Source organism: Rattus norvegicus, chromosome 1 (genome assembly GCF_021556685.1).
Source record: "Rattus norvegicus strain SHRSP/BbbUtx chromosome 1, alternate assembly SHRSP_T2T, whole genome shotgun sequence".
NCBI classification, from domain to species: Eukaryota; Metazoa; Chordata; class Mammalia; order Rodentia; family Muridae; genus Rattus; species Rattus norvegicus.
Window position 1 is genome coordinate 76,705,637 of NC_141534.1, and position 25,068 is coordinate 76,730,704.

At 47.2% G+C, this 25,068-nt stretch overlaps 2 protein-coding genes across 19 annotated transcripts; one reads left to right on the forward strand and one right to left on the reverse strand.

Moving 5' to 3' along the window:
- Positions 1–196: 196 nt before the first annotated feature.
- Prpf31 (pre-mRNA processing factor 31) lies at positions 197–15,177 on the reverse strand. Of its 2 annotated transcripts, XM_087651695.1 has the most exons (15): positions 15,103–15,154; positions 14,430–14,614; positions 14,261–14,321; positions 12,380–12,463; positions 11,705–11,802; positions 10,923–11,029; positions 10,492–10,661; positions 8,972–9,129; positions 8,548–8,637; positions 6,302–6,429; positions 6,143–6,215; positions 5,499–5,627; positions 5,315–5,413; positions 4,352–4,448; positions 197–618 (listed from the first exon to the last, which is right to left on the reverse strand). In XM_087651695.1, exons 2-15 carry the CDS (start codon positions 14,604–14,606, stop codon positions 602–604), a joined length of 1,488 nt encoding a protein of 495 aa, XP_087507821.1. In that variant the 5' UTR covers positions 14,607–14,614; positions 15,103–15,154; the 3' UTR covers positions 197–601. The 2 variants fall into 2 exon arrangements, with proteins under 2 accessions (XP_087507821.1, NP_001099689.1); NM_001106219.1 differs by lacking the exon at positions 197–618 and having other exon boundaries at positions 3,502–4,448; positions 15,103–15,177.
- Positions 9,913–25,021, forward strand: Tfpt (TCF3 fusion partner). 17 transcript variants are annotated; one of them, XR_015643699.1, is made up of 6 exons: positions 9,913–10,097; positions 16,051–16,309; positions 19,602–19,672; positions 24,152–24,256; positions 24,337–24,573; positions 24,869–25,021. XR_015643699.1 is itself a non-coding variant. In XM_087595364.1 (6 exons), exons 1-6 carry the CDS (start codon positions 10,048–10,050, stop codon positions 24,986–24,988), a joined length of 807 nt encoding a protein of 268 aa, XP_087451490.1. In that variant the 5' UTR covers positions 9,913–10,047; the 3' UTR covers positions 24,989–25,021. The 17 variants fall into 17 exon arrangements, 13 of the variants coding, with proteins under 13 accessions (XP_087451490.1, XP_087451491.1, XP_087451510.1 ...); XR_015643700.1 differs by having other exon boundaries at positions 24,337–24,543; XM_087595364.1 differs by having other exon boundaries at positions 24,187–24,256.
- The last annotated feature ends 47 nt before the right edge of the window (positions 25,022–25,068 follow it).

The following is a 25,068-nucleotide window of genomic DNA, read 5'->3' on the forward strand; positions in this document are numbered from 1 at the left end:
CTCAACTTGCTTGGATTGGCTCGGGTTTTTCTTCCCGGCTCCTCCTCCTCCTCCCCTCCTCAGAGCACAACACGCCAGCGCGAGGGCCTGGGTGTCAATCAGAAGGCCTATGCGTGCTGATTGGATGTGTCCGCCCCCTTCTCCTAAATCAATTGGCCGCAGGGAGGAGTCAGGATGAGGGGCGGGAAGTTGCTCGTCAAGTTTAAAGGCTTCTGTAATTGGTTGCGAGGTATATTCTACCCTGAACTCATTGGTTGGTCATGAAAGTGAGTAGGGAAAAACGACCGAAGGCATGAAGCATGAGTGTTAAAGGCAGCTTGTCTAGTGGAAGACAGAGAGGTACCTGAGGGTTGGGTGGTGAGGGGAGGGGGACGAAGGGGAATTAAACCCAAGTCATCTACCAATCAAAAGAGCCGCCAGGCCTAAGGGGGAGGAGCTAGACAAAACGCCCCGCCCCCTCCCTTGGTTGGCCAATACGGTAGCTACTAACAGAGAATCCTGCCGACAGGTGTGGTTGTCGGAGCATCCTTCCTTTGCCTGTAGTCTAGGATGTTTTCTGATCCACATAGTCGTTCCCCAAGCGCCTCTGCTTGGCATATCTCTAAACCTCGGTGCTTTCTAAAGGATGGAAGGAGGAGAAAAAGAATCAAGAACATTGCACAAGCGACTGAGAAATACAAAGCATGGAACTGTCGTTTCTCTGGTTAAGTTAGCAGACAGGGTCGCTCTCCTGTAGTTGCAAGGACTCTCGCTGCAGAAGTTGCAGAGGAAACTGCACTTTGCCCTACCTCGATTACATTTGTAATGTCTACTCACTAGAGTTCTGTTATGCTTCTAGAGGAGTAAACTTCCCTGACCACCCTTGCCGAATGCTTAGGTGAGCGTCTTTGGCTTAATTTTGTTCGACTCCTGCATTTACTTGCATCTCCCTCTCTGAATTTCTCAGTGTTTGCTGAATTAGTAAGTGAATAGTCTGAGCAATGACTTACGTCGGAAACGTGAGCACCACGTTTTCATGAACTGGAAAACCCGATCTACCTTTGCCTGCTAGGCGGAGGAAAAGAAGATAAATCCACATTTGAAGAGAACGTGCATTTACCCGCATCAGAATGCCATAAAGCAGGAGAGGAAAAAATGACATTAAAAAAACATATTCTTAGGCTGGAAAGATGGCCCAGCAGTTAAGAACATTTTTTTCCTGCAGAGGACCGGCACTTGCACGGTGGCTCACATGCTTGGAACTCCAGCTCCAGATCTTTTTCGCCTGGCATCTGCTCACACATTTACATAATTTTAAACGCATACTTAGGGTCACTAGATTTAAGAAAGTGAAACTTAGGGACCTGTGTTTGTCCAGATTTTTTAAAGTTTCCACACTCTTTCGAGTTTGCTGTTCATGCATAGTTTTGCTATTTCATTTGGACCCGGAGAATGTGGAACTGCTTCTAGCTTTATCAGTAATTCCCCACCAAATTAAGATGCAGCTTCTTATCTAGGTGGTCCCTGATTCTGCTTTTCCTAACAAGGTCCCAGGATATACTAATGGACCTAAGAACACAGTGATGATTCTCAGGCCTACTCACACTTTAGAATCACCTGGGGAGTTGGTAGAGGTAGAATCCAGATACTTAAAGACTTATGCTAGAACAATTACATCAACCTCTGGAGTTGAGAACCAGTTATTCTTTCCCTGAAATGATCCCATGGAAATTCCTTTTTATTCTTTCCAGCAGGGAGATTTGAAACCAGGGCTTAACATGTTAGGGAAGTAGACTACTATTTTGCTATTCCCAGTCGATTCTTGCCTCTCCCTTTTGACAGGATTTCATATAGGACAGGGTTTTGTAGTGGAGAACGACCTTGAACTTTTACTCTTCCTGGTTTCACTTCTCAAGTACTGTATTACAGGTATGTACTTACCACCATGTGGCCGTTTCTTCAACCTGTAAAGGAACTGGAACTCACTGTACACTAAGTTGGCGTCCAACTCACAGAAATGTGGTCTCTGCCTGGGAATGCTGGGACTAAGTGTATGCCACCACACCTGGAAGCCCTTTTAAAAGGTTTGAGACAGGGCCTTGACACTGCTAGGCAAACACCCTGCTTTGAAATATATTCCTGGCCCTTTAAAAACGTTTACTGTGTATGTATGTATTTAGCTTATGTATGTCTGCAACACATATATACCTGGTGCCCAAGGAGACCAGAAAAGGATGTCATATCCTCTGGGACTAAAGTTATAGACCATTGTGGACTGACTTAAGGGTGCTGGGAATCAAACTCAGGTTCTCTGGAAGAGCAGTCAATGTTCTTTATCACTGGGCCATCTCTCCAGCCAACTCTCCCTTAACATTTTGTATGTGTGTATATACATATGAATGTATTGTGTGCAGGTACACATGCATATGCTTGTGAAGACCAAGTCAAGCTCAGCAGCTCATTTTTGTTGTTTTTGAGATTGTTTTGCTTTGTTTTAGATAGGCCACTCACCAGCACCATACATACCCCAGGAGGACACTTGTGTCCACCTTCTCAACACTGGGATGGCAAACACATGCTACCAACTCCTTACCTTTTATATGGGTGCCAAGTATTGCACTCATGCTTTTATGCTGTTGTTTTGTTTTGGTTTTGGGGTTTTTCAAGACAGGGTTTCTCTGTGTAGCCCTTGATGTCCTGGAACTCACTCTGTAGACCAGGCTGTCCTTAGACTCAAAGATCTGCCTGCTTCTGTCTCCCAAGGTTCCCATGTTTTCTGAAATGCACTTTCCCAACAGTGCTATAATCTTGCCAGATCCAGACCTTTACCCAGCTTTCTTTTTTTGGGGGGACATCGGTTTTTCCTATAGCCTAGGCGGACTTTGAACTCAACTGTTTAGCCCAAGTACTTCCAATCCTCCTGTCTCAAAAGTCTCCTGAGTAGCTTAGGATTACAGGCTGAAATACACATTTAGAGCTCTATCTTAGCAAAAGTAAATTCAACTTTACGACTAGCAACCATCTTAGTGAGCCTCAAGACATTCTACAGCATGGTGAATTCTGAGACTCACATCTTCATATTTCATTCCACTCAACACTGGCAATGTCAGAATCAAGTCAGGCCAGGGACAGAGTAGGGATTCTAAAGGAAGTGACAGAAAAAGGCCTTTCCCACAAGAGACCCACAGGGAACTAGGATTAAGATAGTGTGCAGAGGGGGTCGGGGATTTAGCTCAGTGCTAGAGTGCTTGCCTAGCAAGCACAAGGCCCTGGGTTCGATCCCCAGCTCCAAAAAAAAAAGAAAAGAAAAAAAAAAAAAAAAAAAAAAAAAGATAGTGTGCAGACAGGTGAAAGCCTAGAGAGAGGAACAGAGGCCAAGAAGCCCAAGATAGAAAGCCCTGACCTCGCCAGCTACATCTACATTCAGACCAATAGAGCTAAGTTCAGGCAGAGAAAACAGCCCAGCAACCATTCTCCCTCACCTACACAACTACAGATTCATAACACACCAAACACAGTTCACACTGTTCTTCTTTTCCCTTGATGAAGCCCCAGTTTGCAAATCAAACTGGGTAGTGTGCACTGCACTTCTTTTGCTTACCTGGCATTGGTACCTCATAGGGCAGGGTACCCACTTGCCTCACCCTTGCTGAGGACCTAGGTGTGGCCCCCTAACGAACATGAATTAAAAATAGGCTGCACCATGAATGCAGTACTGGGTGGTGCTTTCTGAACATACTTCCCAAACCTTTTAGGTGCTTCACTTTGTGTGGGTGAAGTTTCTAGCCTGAGGGACAATAATCCTCTGGCTCTTGTTGGGTCCGGAATTTTGTGGTGGCCATACTGTTTGGCCATGATGCTGATGTTCTCATTAAGTGTGGTGTTAAGAGATAGACAGGGTTTTTCTTAGATTCCAGGACAAGAGCAAAAGAGAGCTGGGTCCATGCTACTCACTCTGGAAGCCCCACAGCTCTGAGTCCTCTGGTTCTTTCATAAACAAATCATACCCTCTGTTCAGAGCTAGACACTATGCATTTAATTGTATTCAGTCTAAAAAAAAAAAAAAAAAAAAAAAAAAAAAAGCACTTCCTTTTTCCCCTGTAAGTAAAAAAGCTGAGTGTGTGGAAGACCTTCCTGCCCGATTGGAACAGCAGCAGCATGAGTGCTGGGGGAGACAGGCTAAGGTTCTTCATCCTTTTCTTGGATGCTGTGGCCTTGGGCCAAGGACAGAGCATGGAAGGCTGCCTCCACCACACCAAACTTCCTGGCTGGATATCTGTCACTTCAGAAGCTCCAGTCCTTTATGTCCTTTCAGTGGATGGCCACCTGGGCTGTGGGCCCCTTCAAGTAGACATGGTGCCACTTTTCTCACCCTTGACCTTGAGGAACTCGGCCATGCTAGAGAAATACTTCTGATTGGCCTCTGCCACCTTCTTCTCGGCTGCTTGTGGGTTCACAATCTCCAGACCCTGGGTTGGAAAGGAAGAGGGTGACAGGTAAAGTAGGGAAGCTCAAACCTCCCTCTAGAATGAAAACCAGACATGCAGAGTCTCCCAGACACTCTTGTGGACAAGGAACCATTTATAGTCAGTAAAGACTCCCTCAATTTGGGAGAGTTTTGACCCAGTGGATGTAGGGGTAGGTCCTGGATATCAGAACTGTTAACCTTGTGTGATGCTAAAATCACCACTCCTGCCTGGTTCTAGATAAGGAAACTGAATCCCAGAGGGACGTAGCCAGCCAGTTTCCTGCAAATCCCATACCATCACAGTGGTGACAATGCCAGCACTATCTTGATTGTTTCTGGGCTTTCCCTGGCCCCATCACCTTTCACTCCTGCTTTTCCCTGACACCCATGCCTTCAAATACATTGTGTATTAGACTCAATCATATGTACTCTCCAACCCACAACACCCCTCTCCCCACAAAGCAAAGCTTGTCTCTTTGTAGGCAGCTGCTCAGTAGGCAGTTCTGGCAAGCTGGGAGCTCTTTAGTTCCTTGTGACATTATGGGACACACTTGCCTATCTCTCTGGTAAGTAACCTGAGGCCATTCTGCTTCACACTGCTCAGTGCTACTAGTATGATACTCAAGCCCACCCTGATGACCTTGACTACAGGGCTATCTTAAAGCAAAGACTGGGAAGCTCAGAGAGTATCTGGATCACACAGGCAGAGTCCTAGGCCTGGTTCCAAAGTTGGTCTGAGCTTGTCACAACTGTCACGGTCAACTGTTGGGCACTTACTGTGCGGCTATGGATGCCTAAGCTCATGTGCTAGCTCAACAGGCCTCCACAGCAGCCTTATCACATGCCTGGTAGAAAAGGGTACGGTACCTGGAGTGGAGTGAAGGCCACACTAGAGGCAGTCCCCGAGGAGCGGTCACGAATTGTTGACTTCCCACCATACACCACACTCTGTTTCTGTAAGGTCCGCTGTAAGGGAAAGAAGAGGCTGTGATTCAAGCTTACTGACCTCCATGTCCCATTTGCCTCCCATTCTCATGGGCCCAGATCATACCTGTAGTGTCTTGGAGATCCTAGCCTTGGTGGCCTCATTCACCTGTGTCTGCCGCACACGCCCACTGCCTGACTTGCCCAAGTGGCCCAGGCTAAAGCCCAGGTCTTCTTGATAGGCATCCTCCTCAATCTGGTGAGATAGGAGTAACCTGCTGTTAAGAAGCTAGGTATATTCAGCCGTACCCTGGGGCAGTCCACTGAGAACCCACAGATTCTCCAATCAGCCAGTCTCATGGGCATCACCTCATTAGCCAGGCTGCACTAAATAATCTTTTAAGAGCCTACCCTAACTCTGCTTGGGTATAGCTAGGAACCCTGGGAAGAACTAGTTCCTGACCTGAGTAGAGTAGTCATTTTTTTCTCTACATTCAGATTAGGTTGCCAAGAATTGGGATGAGCTGCACTACTAAGGTAGCACCTACATTTATTCTTTCAGGACCACCTAGATGATAGATATAGATGCAGCCTGGGAAGCTGCAAAGATCACCATGGAGGTGGTTTGAGAGGAGAGGCCAGTCAGGATGGAGGAGGCTAGGGTAGCCCTAGATCTGCTGTTGGATTACAGGGTAGAGAGGAGGGATAGCAGCAGGATGTGCAAAGAGAAGATCCTACAAGGTCCTATTGGTGCTATGGATGGAACCTGACCTCTCCAAAGCTCATGCGGTTGGCCTGCTTCCGGATCTCAGTCAGTCCTAGCCGTTCTTTCATCTTGCGGTACCTAGGGTAAGGTGGGTATCAACAGGATATAGGCAGTTGGCTGGGAAGAAGTTTCCCTTTCCCAACTCCAAACATCAAACTCCTTACCTTCGGCCCCCTCGCTTCTTCCGCTGCCCATCAAGGGGTGCAGGCAGGGGCTTCACCTGCTTCACAGGTGGTGGCTCCTGCCACTTGTCAAACTTGCGCTCAATCTCGTCCTTTAGTTCATAGCCCACCTAGCAGGGAGTTGAGAAGCTGTGGCCAGCAATGTAGACTGTCCCCTCAGCTGCACATCTACGTATCATCAACCCATTTACTGTATATCTGACCACCTGATGGTGTACCCTCCCAAAGACATGTTCTCCCTTTCTCCAGGAATGGTATCCTGTGGGTTCCAGTGTCTACTGCTCTTGAACTTGTAGCTTAGCCTTCACATCTAAGCTCTGCACCCTCTGGAAAATTTCCTCTGCCTGAGTTCTTCAAACATAAATGGGCCAGGCAGAATCCCCATATCCCTAGTCAACAGACAGAATGTCATCTCCACTGTCTTACTACCACACTACTGATCCCCTGGCCTCTTAGAGCAGGTCCCAGCTAGCTTGCTTTCCAGTACCTCCACAGCAGCCAGAGGCCTCCAGAGGTTGTACATATCTGCTCCTGGGTACAGCAAGTTCCTCTCCCTGCTGGGTTTCACCAAACTCTGGCCTCAGGTTCTTTGCACTCACTATTCCCGCTGTCTGGAACACTCTTCCAAGTAGATAGCACAAGTATCCACAGAACTGACTGTAACTTCACACAGGCCCATACTAAAATTTCCTCAAAGCTCTTCTTCACATCCTAAGTCAGTCAAAATCTAAGCTTCCTCACCCCACAATTCCCCTTATTGTCCCTGGTATTCACACAGCACTACTGAACCCACTACAGGTTCTTTTCAGGACTACTGCCTTGTTTTGGTCCCAACTAGAACATAAATGCTGTGTAACCACTGACCTCCATTCCTAGCTACCAGGGAAGCTGGGGCAGGAGGATCAAAAATCCTTCAAAGCTTTCCTGGACTAGAGATGAGACCTGTCTTGAAAAGGGTGAGGGTGAGGGTGAGCTGAGGATGCAGCTCAGTGGTAGATCAGTTGTATAGTACGTGTAGAGTCCTAGGTTCAATCCCAGTATGCCCACCACAGACATATACAAGAGCCATGGAGGCAGACCTCTGACACCTATGTAATCCCCTGCTGTATGCTGCCTTGTTTAGAAAGTGGTAAAAGGCAAAAGAGACTAAACCCCTGACTTGGGCTATAATGTAATTTCTAGTAGGGAAATGCACACAACACTATTTCTTAAGCCTACCCAGAAAAACAGAAGGTATCACTGGAATCATGCCCCTGCTAGCACAGGACAGGTCCTACTGTAGTGGGCAAAACACTGTTCCCTCAAACACAGGGCTCCACCTTGGTGTCAGGTATCCTGGTCTCTAGAATTCGTGGCTACAGTTCACATGGCAGAGGATCTTTGCAGATGTGATTAAGGACTGAGATGTGACAGTACCTTGTATTGACAGTATGAGCTCAACAAAGGGCCCAAAACGAGCAGTCAGGGGCTGAAGGTGCTGCCTTGCCTAGTAAACTCTGATACAGACAGGGGCAGGAGTGTTTCTTCCCAGGAGCCTACAAATGGGAACTGCCCGTCTAACACCTAATGTTAGTCCAGTGAAACTGTGTACGTGCACATGCGTGCACCCACAAAACACCAAAGATTTGGTATCACATGGCTTCTACACTACCTCCTTACCTTATTTCTTGAGACAGGGTCTCTTCACTGAATCTGGAGCTTACTGATTTGGTTGAGAGGCCTACAAGCTCCAAATGTCCTCCCTCTTCCATCTTCCCAACAATGGGGTTAGTTAGTGGTATGTACTATTGGGCCTGTTTGTTTTTTAACAGGAGTACTAGGAATTGAACAAGTCTTCAACGCTTGCATGCAGGAACTTAAGTTATGGAGTCACATCTCTGGCTCTGTGCTTTTTCCTTTTTCAAAGACAAGATCTTACTATGCAGCCCAGTCTAGCCTGAAATTTATTATATAACCCAGACTGCCGAAAACTAGTGACCTTTCTGCCTCTGCCTCCCAAGTACTGATGTTAAAGATATGAGCTAGCAGGTCTACCAAACTTTTATATGTAGTTACTCCATCTACAGTGAGTTGTCATAGCTGTTCTATAACTGATAGACAGAGCTGAGAATGTGATGACCTTAGTTGGGGTTGAGACACACACTGCCGTCTGCTAGTCTGGACAGCTCTCTGAAGTAGCATCTTCCTATGAAAAGACCCCAAGCACAAGGAAAAGATCTTCTCCTCACCTTCCCCTCTGTGCTCTCATGGAAACTGTCCACACGAGCTGCCAGTGTACATTTGGCAGCCACTAGGCGGGCTGCCTTCCGCCGAAGATCCTAGAGCAATGGGAAGGGGAAAGGAAACTGAACCTCTAGCAAAGGTAACAGCCACTACAATAATCACTTCTCATCTAGGGCCAGCCATACCCCAGACTCTGGGAGGTAGGCCTTATGCCTGTGCGCTTTCCTAATAACTGCCTCTTGAGGGGTATGCTCTAGCTGCCCCTGGTTTCCAGCCACCCAACCATCCTCATTGCCAAGTGGCAGACCCAGAATAGTATCCTTGCTCTTCCAACCATGTTGCCTCATCCTCCAGGAGCCTGAGGGCTATTGCCAGCCAAGCCAGATAAGGCCTAGTGGCTGGGGCTAGGGGTCAAGGTGAAGTACTCACTGGGGGCAGAGACTGCACAATGTCACTGTGGTAGATGTAGCCAGTGTGAGGCAGCACTGAGGTAGAAGAGAAGCCAGACAGTGTCTTGCGCTGGGCTCCCAACAGCATGATGTTGCAGGCAGGCATCTTAGACAGGTTGGTCAGCCCTCCAGCCACACCTGCAAAAAGAGGTGAGGTCAGAACACAGGGTTTACATCCAGGAACTCATGTATACCTTTGTGGATTAAGTAAGAATGTCCCTCATAGGCTCATACAGTCACCACAAAGTAAAACTCATTGATAGATTAGAAGGTTCAGAAGGCATGGCCTTGTTGAAACAAGTGTGTCACTGGGGGTGGGCTTTGAGGTTTCAAAAGTCCACGCCAGGTCCAATGTCTCTCTCTCTCTGCTTGTGGTTCATCTATATCTCCAGCACTATGCCTGCCTGCTGCTGTGCTCCCTGCCATGATAATAACGGCTTAAGATTCTAAAAGTGTAAGTAAGCCCCCAGCTGTGTCTTCACAGCAAGAGAACAGTGACTAAGACAACTTTGCACCTTCATTTGTTGGCTGGTTTGATATCAAGTATTTCACTCAGTAGCCAAGGCTGGCCTCAAATTCAAAGCAACCCTCCTGCCTCAGCCTTCCAAATAACAGTTACTAGTATAAGTCACTGTATCCAGCAGGACATGGGATCTTTTCTGGTGGGGAGGGGGATTTTATTTTTATTATTTTATATGTATAAGTAGGGTGTGTGCATGGAGATCAGAAACTTATGGGACTTAGCTCTCCCCTCTTGTATGTGGGTTTGGGGGAATCACCACACTCAGGTTCTCAGGTTGTCAAGCCTGGGCAGCAAATTCTTTTACCAGCTGAGTCATCTTTCTAGCTCAGGACACAGAATCTTTAAGGAAATGACTAAGGTAAAATGAGGTCATATGGATCCTGACTCTATCTGACTGGCATTCTTGTAAGAAAAGGAGATAAGGATACAGATACAAGTGGTGTGGCTACACAGCCAAGCAGAGGCCTCTGGAGAAGTCTCACAGCAACTTGGTCTCAGACTTGCCAGCTCTGAAACAGTAGCCTCAGGAGTATATGCATCTTGGCCTGTGGGACTCAAGCCTGAAGCTCAGTGAGCAAAGATGGTAAGTTTTCCCATATTCCCTTTGCAAGCATCTCTCTGCAAGGAAGGAAAGGACTCTGCTACAGGAGCTTCCAGGAGAAAGAGCATAGCACATGGCAGGGTTTGCTGCCCTATCCAGTAGGAAAGCTTGAGCTGACATCAGTACTCTGTGGCTGCTCCAGGGTCTAAAATGGGCCTATTGGCAGGAAGAAGTTGGCTTGCCATCTGTGCAACCTGATTCAGCCAGCCAGCTAAACCTAGAAGGGAGTTGCTATGCTTCTATCGTGTGTACATACCAAGCTGGCTGATCTCAGTCTTCAGGGGACAATACAATCGCGCTAAGGCCAAACCCCACTTCCCCAAGGCAACCTAACCTATCAGCAGCCTCAGCCAAAGGGACCTAGCTGGGACCTCACCCATGATCTTGGCAGCCGTGGAAGCTCCAATGATGATGGACAAGTTGGGTGCAATGAACGACATCCGGGACTCCACGTACTCATAGATGCGGTGCTTGGAGGCATTCAGCTCCAGTGCCATGTCACAGGCCTCCTCTAGTCGCTCTAGTTCCTCATCTGACAGCTGCTGCCTGCATTGTGGGGCAGGTAAGGGTTGGGAACAGACCCCAGTTTTGCTAGGTACAGTTCTAACTAGTGTTCAGTCCCACCCACCCTCTCAGCTGTGTATGCAAGTGTGTTTGTGTAGCTCTAGGACTATCTAAAATTCCATCCGCCTAGGGGTCATAATTCTCAGTCAGCACCACCTTGACCATGACCCCCATTCTGCCTCTCTCTCTTTTGTTAATTGTCCTATTGTAGGCTTGCTGCACCTTACCATATGGCATACATACCCCTGGGTGGTAGAGGCAGTAACACTAACAACCATGATGGTAGCATTGGTCAGGATCTGCTGGAGATTCTCATTGTTCTTACACTTATCCAGGCTGTTGCCCAGTTCCTGGGGTAGGAAGGGGAAAAAGAAATTCTAGGAACACTAACACAGGTCTCCCCTTGAGGAAGTTGGAAAAGCTAAGGTCCATATACTGGAGACTTCTCGTGCCTTTTACAGTTTTACAACATCCCTGCCTAAAGCATCAGTGCTGCCTACTCTGCTCTGCTGATGCAGAAGTAGAACCTAGGCAGAGCAGCCTCCAAGGAAGACATGTGCACTAAAGAGGCCTTCAAAAGTGCACTTTCTTCCACAGACAAGACTTCTTCTGCCACCATCCTGATCTCTTGGGCAGAGACAGGACCCCTGCTCTTTCACCTCCACCTGCTCCCATCACTTCTAGAGAAGCCAACACCTTCTACGTCTAATGTTCTCTGACCTTTCTAAGCTTCCCTCCCTGCCCCTTCTGACTTCATCCTTACTTGTTCCCACTCAGGGTCTTAGCTCTTATTCAGCTGTGGCCTCTGCCAGATCAAAGGACTCCTGCTCCAACTGCAGCTAGAAGTAAGGGCCAGGTCAGTGGTTATCCTCCCACAAAACCAAGGGGAGGAGGGAAGCAAGGGATGTGTATGACACATCCATTCCAGTATCTGTCTCTCACCACTGAGCCCCGTTATTTCTAGACTTGAGGCTTCCTGGTCTAGTGGCCTCAGTTCTTCCCAAGCCAGACTCCTCTCCACTCACCTTGACTGTGCGGATGTAATCCAGAGCGTTGGGCACCAAGGATTCTAGCTCAGGGAATCTCTTTGAGTATTTATCCCGGATGAACTTATGGATAATGTCTAAATGGGACATGGAGGGTAGGTGTCCACTGAGGGGGAGGCAGACTCTGCTGCTATCCCCAACACCCACTTCCACCACTTTAGTAACCAACCCCAAATCATGTGTGGGGACATGGATGCCAGCATGAAATATATATTTCCTAGCTGTCCCCAATGCTATGTGGAGGGGGAAGTTTGTTCTACAAAGGTCTACAAAATATGAACCAAAGTGACATTTTTCAACTTCCAGATCATGGCCATAAGGAAACAACCATGCCCTATCTTCCCTCCACATTTTCTGGTAAGGATATGGAGGTGAGCGATCATCCTAGAGCATGAACAGGTGCAGAGCCTGGCTGCTGAAGGGGGTCAAAGGATGATTCGACTTGCTTTCCTTATTCAGACTTTTATGGAGGAGGAGAATGCAATTTCTCTTTATGTAAGTTAGTCTGTTATAGAAGACAAACCTAATCAGGAGTATTTTTGCCCAAGAAAGACAAACAAAAGAGGGCCAGGTTCATGCCTGTTCTTCCCTTTGGGTCATAAAGAGTGAAGAGCACAGGATAAGGGTGTCTCCATGGTTCTTCCCATCACTCACTCAGCTCGTTTTCTATCTCCACAGTCAGGTTGTTGGCATCCACAATGACTCGGTACTCAGGGGCTGCCTCCACCGGTCCCATCACTACAAAAAAAGAAGGGGTGTGCATGGAGGAGGGGCAAAGCCAGGGACTGGGGCTACGGTTGGATGGAATCAGAAAGCAGGGGCTGAGAGGCTACATAAGGGGTTGAAGCATTCACTAGGGCTTGTAATCCTCCCCCAGGAACCTTATTCCTGCCCCTCATCTTTCTCCTACAGTCTACCCTCGTCTTGACCTCATCCTCTCTAAAACTAAACCTTCCTATAGCTCTCCGAAGCCCTGAGGCTAGAGAGCAAGATCTTCAGACTCGCACTCAAGGTCTCCCATACAGATGGTGGTCCATGTTCCCGACACCTGCAGCCTTGGTGCACACAGCTCAGGAGTCCCTTCAGTGAGATCCACTGACTCATCAGCTCTACAGCATTACTCTTTCTGCTTTCCTGCTTCATCCTCTCAACTATCAGGCACCCAAGGCTATTTCACTCCTCCTGGCCTTCAGGTGTACGGTTCCATCTCTCTGGAACATTCCTTCCTTAAGTCTGTTTCTAGAAACCACTTCATGCATAGGCAATTATATTGGGATTGAGTAATGTGGCCTCAAATGTCCCTTTAGGTCATTAAAACTCATAGGACAGTAAAGACACACACACACACACACACACACACACACACACACACACACACACACTTTTAGAAGGCTGACTATCTCTACATCTACATGAATTGGGCCACCTCTGCTAGAAATGCTTTGTGTCCACTAGATAAGACACCTGACACGGGCAGGCCTGATTAATCAGACCTGCCATCAGGAAATTCACTTTCTGTGACTTACTTTGGCTTTATGGAACAAGAAGCTTCTCAGCTTCCTACTTGGAATGCCTGTAGAAGCTATTATCTTTCTGAGACTCCCAGCACTCAATGACTTGGGACAGCCCTTGCTCCTTCCCCAGGGTTAGCACAAGTACTCAAACTCCAATATGGGGTACTTTTTCCCTGACCCAAGGGTCAGTCAGTTCCTTCTGTAGGGACTATAGAGTGGGCATGGTTGCTTGTGCCTCACACTCAAGAAGCTAAAAAAGGATGGTTTCTGAGAGTTCAAGGCCATTATAGGCTATCTAGTAACTTCCAGGCCAGTCTGAGCTAGAGTGAAATCTTCTCTCTATACTTAAAAATATATTTACATACATATGAACATGTGTACATATACATGGTCTGTGGATGCAGGAAAAGCCCTATAGTTCAGGGAACCCAGAGGTAAGTCTCTCACACTAGAAAACACATAGGGCTTAAGCAACAGTTTTATAGTATACATTTATTTTCTTTCTTCCTTTTTTAACCATAGGTGTTATCTCACTTTCTTCTAAAAAAATGTGTTTTGCCTGGTATGCATAATGTATATATAATGCCCATGGAGACCAGAAGGTGTCAGATCTCCAAGAGCTGGAGTTACAGATAATTGTGACCCATGTTGATGCTAAGAACCAAACCAAGACCTCTGGAAGGGCAGCAAATATTCTTAACCATCTCTCCGACTCCATGAGTGTAAACATTTCTGAGACAGGATTTTACCCAGGCTGACTCTGACCTCATTAAGTAGCCCAGGACTTCAACTCATTCGTGCACCTGCTGTCTCAGCCTCCCATGTGGTGAGACATAAACACACATCTTGCCTGGATACAATGCAGTATGTTTTCAGAGGGTTAGTAACTGGATTTAAAAAAAAAAAAAAAAGAGTGAGTGCTCTGGGGAAAGCTAGAGACATTGGTGTTAAAAAACCATGAGGAGCAAAAGAGTCATGGGATCAGGAGAATGGACAGAGGAAAGTGAGGGTGAGGAGGTACCTTCTGAAGCTTTGGCTTGCTTGCTGATATACTCCTCAATCTTCATCATGATCTCAGCAAACTGATTTGGAAGGAAAGCACAGTCAGAAACTAGGCCTCTCAAAAAGAAGAGCTGCTGTTCCTGCCACTCCTCCTCCTAGGAACACTGACTTAAAGGGTGCCACCTCACCATCTTGCTATCCCATAGCTTGGCAATGCTCTTGACTGAATCTCCAGAAAGATCCAGTTGTGTCTCCTCTTGTACATCCTCAATTGCTGGCTCCTCCTCTTCTTCTCCATAGCTTCCTCCTTCTTCTTCTTCTGCTGCCTCCTCAAGGTCAGCCAAGAGCTCATCTGCCAGCGACATCCCAAGACCTATAGGAAAGTGAAAATGGGGTTCCCTAATATTGCACCTTGATTCTGTTCCATCAAATCACCACAGGAAGCACCTTCTCCTGGAGCCCTGACGTTTCTTCTTCATCAGTTCCTGTAGCCACATGCTTAGTTCATAGAGGTTGTCTCCTGTTCCTACCCACACGGAACACAGTACATACCTCCACGTACCACCTGACCTGACAACTTTTCTCCACACCTCTGGGTCTTTGAGCAACCATTTCCCTTTGCCTGACCCGGGTCTTTCCCTCACCCTGCCTTCAGTTCTCTCATTCCACCTATCTGGCCCACAAGCCCCATTCCAGCCTAAAGTAAGTTATGTTGTGATCCACACACATCCTGAATAGTAGTTCTAAGGTGCTTCATACGTTTATTATTACTTAGACTATGATTTAAGTCGGCCACTACACTTTCTCCTCCAGACCCAGTAGTTTGGCTTCCCGCCCTCCCTTCTTTTCCATCCTACTTACCGCTTCAATCCTCTCACGATCGTTTCTAAGAAATCCGCTTCCCCAGAGCTTCGGCGCTCTTTGATGACGCTTTACTTGCCGCCGATAAATTTGTAACTTGATTGGCCACTCCACGACATTTCCGGCAATGTTTGAACAACAACTTTATTAGCAGCCGCCTCGCGGGATGGCGACAGGGAGAGCTGGGATGTAAGTAGGGTTCAGGGAACTCATACGCCGCCGTGAGTCTGTTAAGCGGAGAACCGCTTTGGCTCGTCGACACTGCGAGAAGACAGGAACAAAGAAGTTGACAACATAGACGATCGGTGGAGGCGCTAGAGAATAAGTCAAAGGCTTCAAACCTCAATTTGGAGTCGGGTGAAAACGAAGGTGGTGGGTAGGAAACTAATTCCCAGGTTTCCTGTGTCGCAAGGCCTGATGGGACAGGTAGTTTTGCGCACGGCTCCTCCCTTCTGAGACTTCAGTAGTCTCCTGACCAGAGAAATGGAGTTGGAACAGAGAGAAGGGTGAGTAGCTGAGCTTTGTGTAAACGGGAACTCCAAAAAAAGCAACGATCAACGACGTTGGGGATTAAAGTTCGTGCACTTGCTTCCTTTTAGAATCTCTATGGGGGTACCGGAAGCAGTACTGGAGCATCCTAGGGGAGATTAGGAATTTGGTGTTCTTATGGATCTGAGAACAAGGAGATGGGAGTGTGGGCTCCGAGTTCTGAGGGATGAGACTAGAGTCTGATTCCTGGGTGTTAGGGAGAAGAACTAGGGCCTGGATCCCTGGCAGTGACGGAGTAGGGATAGGGTCTGAGCCCCTTGGTATGAGGGAGGACTAGAGTCTGGGCTGCTGGGTGTGAGCTCCAGGCTGTAAGAGGGGAAGGCTGGGGCCCGGATCTGAGCGTCTGGGGAGGGACTGAAGAGCCAGAATGTAAGTTCCTGAAACCTCTTGGCCCTACAGGACCATGGCAGCCGTGGGCTTTGAAGAGTTCTCAGCGCCACCAGGCTCAGAGCTGGCTCTGCCTCCCTTGTTTGGTGGCCACATCCTAGAAAGTGAGCTAGAGACAGAAGTGGAATTTGTGTCCGGTGGTCTGGGCGATTCAGGACTCCGGGAGCGGGATGAAGAGGAAGAGGCAGCCCGGGGTCGCAGGCGTCGCCAACGGGAATTAAACCGTAGAAAGTACCAGGCACTAGGTCGGCGCTGCCGGGAGATCGAGCAGGTAGGTAAGTGTGGATTCCCATTTGGGGGTCCTCTGGCCTGAACTACGGCCTCCTTCTCCTCCTCTTTCTCCTCCTTCTCCTCCTCATGTCCTTCTTTTTCCGTTTCCTCTTAGACTTGAACAAATGAACATATCCATGTGGGTCTATTTCTGTGCCAGGCACCTTAAGTGTTCTCTTCCGGGAAAAGGCTTAGAGTTTAAGGATCCAGAAAGACACAATGTCAAGAGTATGAGACTGTTGGTTATGTTGCATCCATAGGCAGGAAGCAAAGAGAGATGAATAGTGGTGCTCAGCTTGACTTTTCCCTTTTATTCAGTTCCAGAATCCAACCCATGATATGGTGATGCCCACATTTAGAGTGGATCTTCCTACCTCAGTTAAACCAACCTGGAAAGCCCAGAGACATGCATAGGGTCTTGTGTCTTAGATGACGTTTAGATCTTGTCAGGATGAAAGATCGGTAATAACCATCATGGCACCAGACACGTGCTCTGCCCTTGGGTATGTCACAGGTGACTCTCAGATAGTTTACTCACCATAGTCTTTCACCGAAGGCACCGCAGGCTCACCTACTCTGCCTCTTGAACCTCACTTCAAGATTAACTCACCACACGAGTCTTAAGTTCACCTCCTTAGTAAGAAGGAGGAAGGAGTGTTGGGCAGAATGTACACCTTAGTAAGGCAGAAACACCGGGCAGGAAGTTTGGAATTTGCCCTTTGGATGACTAGGAGCTGGCAAGGGGTTTGAAACTAGTATATACATGCGTGGTGGGGCGGGGGGATGATAGGACACACTGCACCTGCAGGGGGACAGAGGCAGATCTGCAAATGATTGTACCCAGTGTACTCTGGCTGCTGTGACAAAGTGTCACAAACTGGTAGGTGAACAAGATATTCTCTCCCTGACAGTTTTACAGACATGGTTAAGGTGTCAGCAGGGCTTATGAGGGAGAAGTGGTTCAGGCTTTTTTCCCAGCTTCTGCAGTTGCTGGAAGTCTTTGGTGTGCAGAAGTGCCATTCTATTTCGTGTCTTCATCTCACAGCTTCTGTGTAAAGTATCAGTGTCTCAGTTTCTCCTTTTCATGAGGACAAAGGTCAGATTGGGCTCTGCACCAGTGACCTTGGTTGAACCATGCCTGCTGCTGGGACAACTCTGTTATCAAAATACTCACTTTCTGAAGGCTGGGTTAGGAATCTTTATGGGGTTGGGGTGACATCCTATAACAAAGTGTGTACAAGTCCTGGAAAGGGAGAAGTTGGGGATGAAGAGATTGGGAAGGAATTCTAAACACTCTTTAACAAGTGGGTACAAAGTGGGAATGGGTTCAGCAGAGTTCAGAAAGGGGCACTGGATCTTTTAGAGCTGGAGTTACAGGTGTTTATAAGCTACCTAGTGTGGATGCTGAGATGTGAAATCTGGTCTTCTGAGAGAACAGAAAGCTCTCTCCTCCTCTCCATACATTATATGTGTTTATTTATGTGTACATATATGTGTTTATATGTGTGTATATACTTACAGTATATGTGTATGTGTATACACACATACATACATACATACATACATACATACATACATACATACATACACACACACACATTTTATGCTTATGAGAATTTGTCTGCATGCTTGGTACCTACAGAGACTGGACCAGGGCGTTAGATACCCTGGAATTATAGTTACAATGGTTGTTAGCCACTATGTGGGTATTGTGAATTGAATCCGGGTCTTCTGGAAGAACAGTCTTTTATAGATGAGCCATCTCTCCAGCACCCCCTTCCCCAAAATAAGCATTCCTAACTGCTGAACTGTTGCTCCATCCCCTAAGCCTCCATTCTTAAACCACCCCACTAAGGTCAGATTCCATGTGCAGAAACCCAAAGTTCAGTTGAGTAACTTGCAAGAATCCACAGATGAATGGCAGATGGTGGGTAGATGGTCAGGAGACCAAATAAAGAAGGTTGTGAGTGTTAAGTAAAAATAATGGGGAGACAGAGCTCTGGGAGTTCCAGGACAACCATAGCTACATAATGAGATGTTGGGTATAAATAAGTAAACAAACAGAGTGAACGGGTGGCCAGGGTTCTAGTGTGATAATTCAGGAAGTATCACAGTTAGGTGGGAGGCCTAAGATGACTTCCTGAGTTGGTGTTGACTTAAATTTGAGTGTGGAGGGAATGTGAGCCAAAAATAGAAGAGAGACCATGTGGAAAGATCGTACTTAGGCTAAGAGTATGCTTTGGGGAGTCAGGTGGAGGCCAGCTCTTGGCACTTGGTGGAGATGAGGGGAAGGATCAACTCATGATTATTGATTGACGTTAGGTATGTTAGGTGCCACAGTAGAGAGAGAAGCTCACCAAGATGCTATGCCTTCATTTTCTGAAGGAGCAAAGGGGTACCACCTCTTGGGGAAGATTGACACCCAGCTACTTGACTCCAGTTACTTTATTCAAACATTACACAAGGTTAATTGGGGATGAGAAATGTCCCATCTACCAAACTTATCTTGCCCTTTCCTGCTCATCAGAACAGACAACCCACACAAATCTTGGTCCCTTTAGACCATGGCTGGCCATAATCAAAAGTAAGAACTCCAGGTTTGCCAGGAATGTCTTAGGATTCATGCAGCTGCACATGAATAGCACCTCACATAGCACCAAGTTCAGACCTTCCAGAGAGACATTTCTTCAAGGTTCAAACAATCTCAGCCTCTACTGATTGACCCGAACATATCAAAGGCTTTGCTGAAACATTTCACTCAAAGCCAGACATAACAGCTTTACTAGACATTTCATTTAACGCCAGACATAACAGCTTTACTGTACATATCACTACACTTGATGGACAGGAGAAAGGAATAAATTAAGTAGGGTCTTGGGCTCTAGAATGTCTCCATAGAGCCAGATACATGGAAAGCATACCATTAGAAACACTGAATAAATTAATAGGAGAGTGGAGGAAGTCCAGCTGTCCTGGGCCTCTGTATTAGTTACTTTTCTGTTGCTGCCATAAAATACCAAGGCCAAGACAAGAGTTTCGGCTTAAGAAAGAGTTTGTTTTGGCTTAGGGTTCTAGAGCATTCAAGTCCATAATGGTGGAGTAGAGGCATTAGGAAGCCAAAAACTCACATCGTGAACAGCACTGGGAACAGGGTGAGGCTTTTGAAACCTCTGAGCCTGCCCTATAATGTACTTCCTCTAGTACAGCCATACCTCCTTGACCTCCCCAGAACAACTGGGAACTAAGTATTCCAATGCCAGAGCCATCCAAACCATTACCATTTCTTCCTGCAGGTGAATGAGCGAGTCTTAAACAGGCTCCATCAGGTGCAAAGGATAACTCGGAGACTCCAGCAGGAGCGCAGGTACTGTTCTGCATACCCTGTGGGCCCAGCCCTTCTGCTCCCACAGGTTTTCACCACCTTTCACCCTTTGTGCTATTATCTCCCATCTTCCTAGTCTTCATAAGGCACAGGGACAAAACTGAGAAGGGCCCAGAGTGAGAGAAGTGGAGGAGTGGAATTGGGTCTCAGAATGAAGAACTGGCCCTGGGACTGGGGTAAGGGTTAGGACAGAGTGTTTGCCCACTGTAAGTAGAAGAGGACAGCTGGAAAGAAGCAGCACAGACCTTACTTGCTATGTCTCAGAGCTGCATACTTCAACACTAAGAATCAAGAGGCTGAGATGGAGGGTTGAACTAAGGTTCACTGTGACAAGCTCAGGTCAGTATATCCTACAGACCACTGGTACCACCATGACCGGGAGGGGTGTGAGCTCTGCAGCCCGATGCCCACTTGCTGTGTCCCACTGACCCAGGAACACACTTATGATTCAGAGTACGTAAGGCCAAGTCCACCCAGCTCTAGACAAGGAGGCCAGAAGAAGGCATTGGACCCCCAGGGTTGCAGAAGGTTGTAAGGTGCCATAGCTTGGCACATTTGAGCCTGTGGGCCCTGCCTTAGAACACTTTCCTAGTGTCTTGGTCCTCCTAGGCTGTTCCCTCTCAGGCATCTCGGCTGATCATTCTTCACTCTCCCAGATCCTCATCCAGGATTCATTGTCAGGTATGGAAGCTGCTACCTATAGAGAGCTAACTCTGCTTATATTTGGTAAATTAAAATTGAAATTTAAAGACTGGAGAGGTGGATTGGTGGAGAAGAGTACTTACTGTTCTTTAAGAGGACCCAGGGTCAGTTTCCACCACCCACATGGTGGCTCACAACTGTCTGTATCTCCAGTCTAGTAGATCCAACCTCCCTTTTCTGGCCTCTGTGGGTATCAGGCAGGTGCATGGTGTATATATTTACATACAAATATCTATACACATAAAAATAAATCAAGTTTGAATTTTAAAAAAGGAGAGCTGAGGATATAGTTCAAAGGTAATAACATGCTTGCCTAGGTTCCTCCAGTGAGGATCTGAAGTGGGTCATTAGTAGATCACCTGCCTAGAGTCCCCCGGGAAGAACTGGGAATGAGGCCCAGCAGTAGAGCATTTGCCTAGCATCTGCAAGGCCCCGAGTTCAATCTCCCTATCCTTTTAAACTTTTTGTTTTATTTGTATGAGTGCCTGTGTGCTTGTGCACCACACTAGTGAGGTAGACAAGGGGGCCAGAAGAAGACATTGGATCCCCAGGGTTATAGAAGGTTGTAAGGTGCCTTTTGGGTGCCAGGACACAAACCTGGAAGGGCATCCAATGCTCTTAACAGCTGTGCCATCACTCTCGCCCCTGGGTTAAATCTTAGTACTGTAAAAGGAAACAGTATGGTACTAGAGAGGACGGTCAGTGGTTAAGAGCACTTGCTGCTCTTCCAGAGGACCTGAGTTTAGTTCCCAGCACCCTTATCAGGCAGTTCACAACCTCCTGGTAATCCTCACTCCAGAGAATCTGCCATCTTCTTCTGGCCTTCTGAGTCACAGGTCTACATGACATACACATATTTGTATAAATAAAAAAATCTCCTAAAAAATTCCATTTCTTGAGTTGTGCTGATGACATTGCATGTGCTTAGAAGCCACTGGGTGTATGTGTGGGTGGCGGTGGTGACTAATTTAAAATAATTGCCATTTAACAGTTATTTTAATAATTGAATTAAAAGTCACCTTCTCTGTGTTGCCAAAGGTGGCCATGCCTGCTCTGTTTGATAGCATGGGTCTCATACACAGTTCTATGGCATTGGGAAGAGAGGGTTAAATATGGGTGTGTATATCACGGTGCACATGTAAAGGTTAGAGGACAGGTTTTTTTTTTTTTTTTTTTTTAATTTAATGCGAATCTCTAGAGCTTCCATTCCTACTTTTTTTTTTTTTTTAAGATTTAATTATTTTTATTTCTATGCGTTCACTTCAGATACACACTAGAAGAGTGCTTCGGACCCCATTACAGATGAGTGTGAGCCACCCTGTGGTTGCTGGGAATTGAACTCAGAACCTCTGGAAGAGCAGTCTAAACCCTGAGGGCAGCCCCAGAGGGCAGCTTTTGAGAGTCTGTTCTCCCCTCCCTCCTTAAAGATCAAATGTAGATTGTCCGGCTTACATGACAACCACTTTTACCCCCTGAGCCATTTTGCCAGCCTGTTTGTTTGTTTGTTTGTTTGTTTATAATTTCATGTATCCCCAGGCTGTCCCTGAACTTGAGATCTTTCTCCTTCTCCAGACTGCTGGGAATTTTGGCATGTCCAGTTTTACGTGATACTGGGGATTGAACCAAGGTTCCCTGTATGCTAGTCAAATTCTCCACTACTGAGGCACATCCCTAGGTTTTTCTCGTTGTGAAGGCTTATGTGGCCATGCCCACATGTGTATGTGAATACAGATGCCAGAAGAGGACATCAGATCAGTGGAGCTGGAGTATGAGAGTGCTGGGAACTGAACTCAGGTCTTCAGGAAGAGCAACATGTACCCATTCCTCCAGCTCTTGTTTTTTTCCTTTTTTGTTTTTTTGTTTTTCAAGACAAGGTTTCTCTGTGTGGCCCTGGCTGTCCTGGAACTCGATCTATAACCAACTTGGCCTCAAACTCAGAGATCCACCCATCTCTACCTCCAAAGTGCTGAGATTGAAGGCATGTGCCACCATGCCTAGCTGTTTGTTTTTAATTGGTTTACTTTTAAGAAATTATTTGTTTTTGTGTGATTGTTTCTGTGTACAATGGTGCCTGTGGAGAGCCTTGAAGCTAGAGTTAGGGGAGTTTGTGAATCACCTAGTGTGGGTACTGGGATCCTCATGATGGAGCAGCAAGTGCTCTTAACAGCTGAGCCATCTCTCAAGCCTTTTTTTTTTTTTTTTTGGCTTGAGAGCCTGAGAGAATGGCTCCCCCTGTGTATTTCAGGCTGGCCTCAGTTTGACAGTCCCCTTTTGTTTCCTCCTGAATGCTGGGATTATAGGGATGCTCACTCCCTCTGGCCACCCAAGATTTCCTTTACAGTAGGATCAGGATAGGGATGATTGGCCTTCATAGATAAAACCTGAAGTTGAGAAATTAACCACCCAAGCTGAATGAGCTCTGACAATTCAGTAAGACTGGTGATGCCTTTGAGCTCTCACAGCTGCAGTCTCATGGGGCCTCTGGACCATGTGTCACACCCTGCCACCAGGGGTCTTATTACCAGCTCAAATTCCCAGCCTCACCCAGACAGACAAGCCAGGGGGGTGGGAGGGCTTTAATTCCAGCATTCAAGGCAGTTCTACCACCACCATATTGCATCTTACCAGGATGATGGCAGCCAAGGCACTGTTCAAGGCTATCCTGGTCTATAGAGAAAGGTCCAAGACAGCCAGGAATACATAGAGAAACCCTGACTTGAAAAGCCTACAAAAGCGTAAGTGTGGGTATGCAGACCCACACTAACACACACACACACACCAGCCTGTCCCTCTGATCACATCCTCTTGGTACCCTTACTGGCACAGTAAAAGCAAGCACCTTCATGACAGCATCGAGGCCTGACTTGGGTGGCCTTGCCTCCTTTATGTGGAACTCAGCATCCCTTAGAGCACTCAGGGCCGTGACAGGGGTTTCTGCTGTCAGAAGTTTTCTCCTGCCACGCCCTCCTCTGCGCAGTTACTTTTCCCACACCTCACATTCCCCAACCCAGGGAGGGCCTCCTGAAGCCCAAGCTGGCCTCAAACTAACCTTCAATTTGTGATCCTCCTACCTGACTATAGTTCTTGCTGGGATTATAGGTGTCAGCTACCACACAGTTTTATTTCATGCTGAGTATTGCAGTGTCTCAAAAACAAAATCCTTTAATCCAGCACTTGGGAAGCAGAGACAGGTGTATCCCTGAGTTCAAGGCTGGTCAGGGGTATACAGTAAGACTCTGCCACAAAGCAAACAAAAAAGTTTGGAGCTGGGCATGGAGGTATACACCTTTAATCCCAGCATTTAGGAAGTAGAGGCACAACTCTTATCTGTGTTTGAGGCCAATCTGGTCTAAAAATTGAGTTCCAGACACCACGGCTATTACACTAAGAAACCCTGTCTTAAAGAGGAGGAAGTAGTAATAGTAGTCGTCGTCGTCATCGAATTTGTCGAATTTGTTTGGGACTCTAGCTCAGTGGTACAGCACTTGTGAAGCATGTTCAAGATTCAGTCTTCATTACCAACATTAGAATTTGAATGTTTGCCAGATGTTTGTGTACTGTAGAGAATGGTCTATGGAATGCACCTTCACAGCACCTAGCCCAGTAAAGGATGTCACCTATCATTTACTGTATAGAAGATTTGGGGTCAGACTGGTTCCCAGGCTGGGATCTCAGGCTAAAGGTCCAAACCTTTCTAGTTCAAGTCAACTTTGGATAGAAGAGACCTGGACTTTATTATCTTTTACTTCACTCCCTCAGAAGATGCCCCAGTGCCTGTATCTCTGTCCACACAGATTCCTCATGCGAGTGCTGGACTCATACGGGGATGACTACCGGGATAGCCAGTTCACCATTGTGTTGGAGGTGAGCTCTGGTCTCCAAGCAGGTTGGGAGAATGGGGGAATCCAGGAGTCTTTAACCACCACCATATTGCATCTTACCAGGATGATGGCAGCCAAGGCACTGATGTCCCTACCCCAGGCAATGTTGAGAATGAACCTCCAGAGAAAGAGGGACTTTCCCCACCACAAAGGACAACTGCAACCCTAGACCCCAGCAGCCCAGCCCCTGGCGAGGGGCCCAGTGGGCGGAAGAGGCGGCGGGCACCACGAGCAGCATCTTCATTGACTCCAGAACTGGCCCCAGTGCAGGTGGGAGCCGAGGGCTGGGGCCAAGGCGTGGTGAGAATTCTGGGCTGGGCTTTGGGGGGATCCGGGACTGGGGAGGGTTAAGCAGACTGACAACACTGGGTTGATAGTAGATAGGGTGGAGGAGTTGGAAAATCAGGCTAGTGCTTGAAGAAGAAAATAGGAACAGCAGATGAGGAAGTCAGCTGAGGGATGGTTGCCAGTGTTGCCTGATTGTGGAAAGTATATAACCTGGGAAAACATTGCCCACAGGCTGATGTGTATGTTTGGGGGCAGTATGTCCCCTAGGTCTCCATGTCCACTCACGTCTTGTTCCTTATCTTTTCAGATTAAGGTCGAGGAAGACTTTGGCTTTGAAGCAGATGAGGCCTTGGATTCAAGTTGGGTTTCCCGAGGGCCAGACAAATTGCTACCCTACCCTACCCTAGCTAGCCCACCCTTTGACTAACCCTGTCTCCCCAATAAACAGATTCCCCATGTACACTTGTCAGGTCACTGTCTATTGCTCCCACCTATGATCGTACGCAG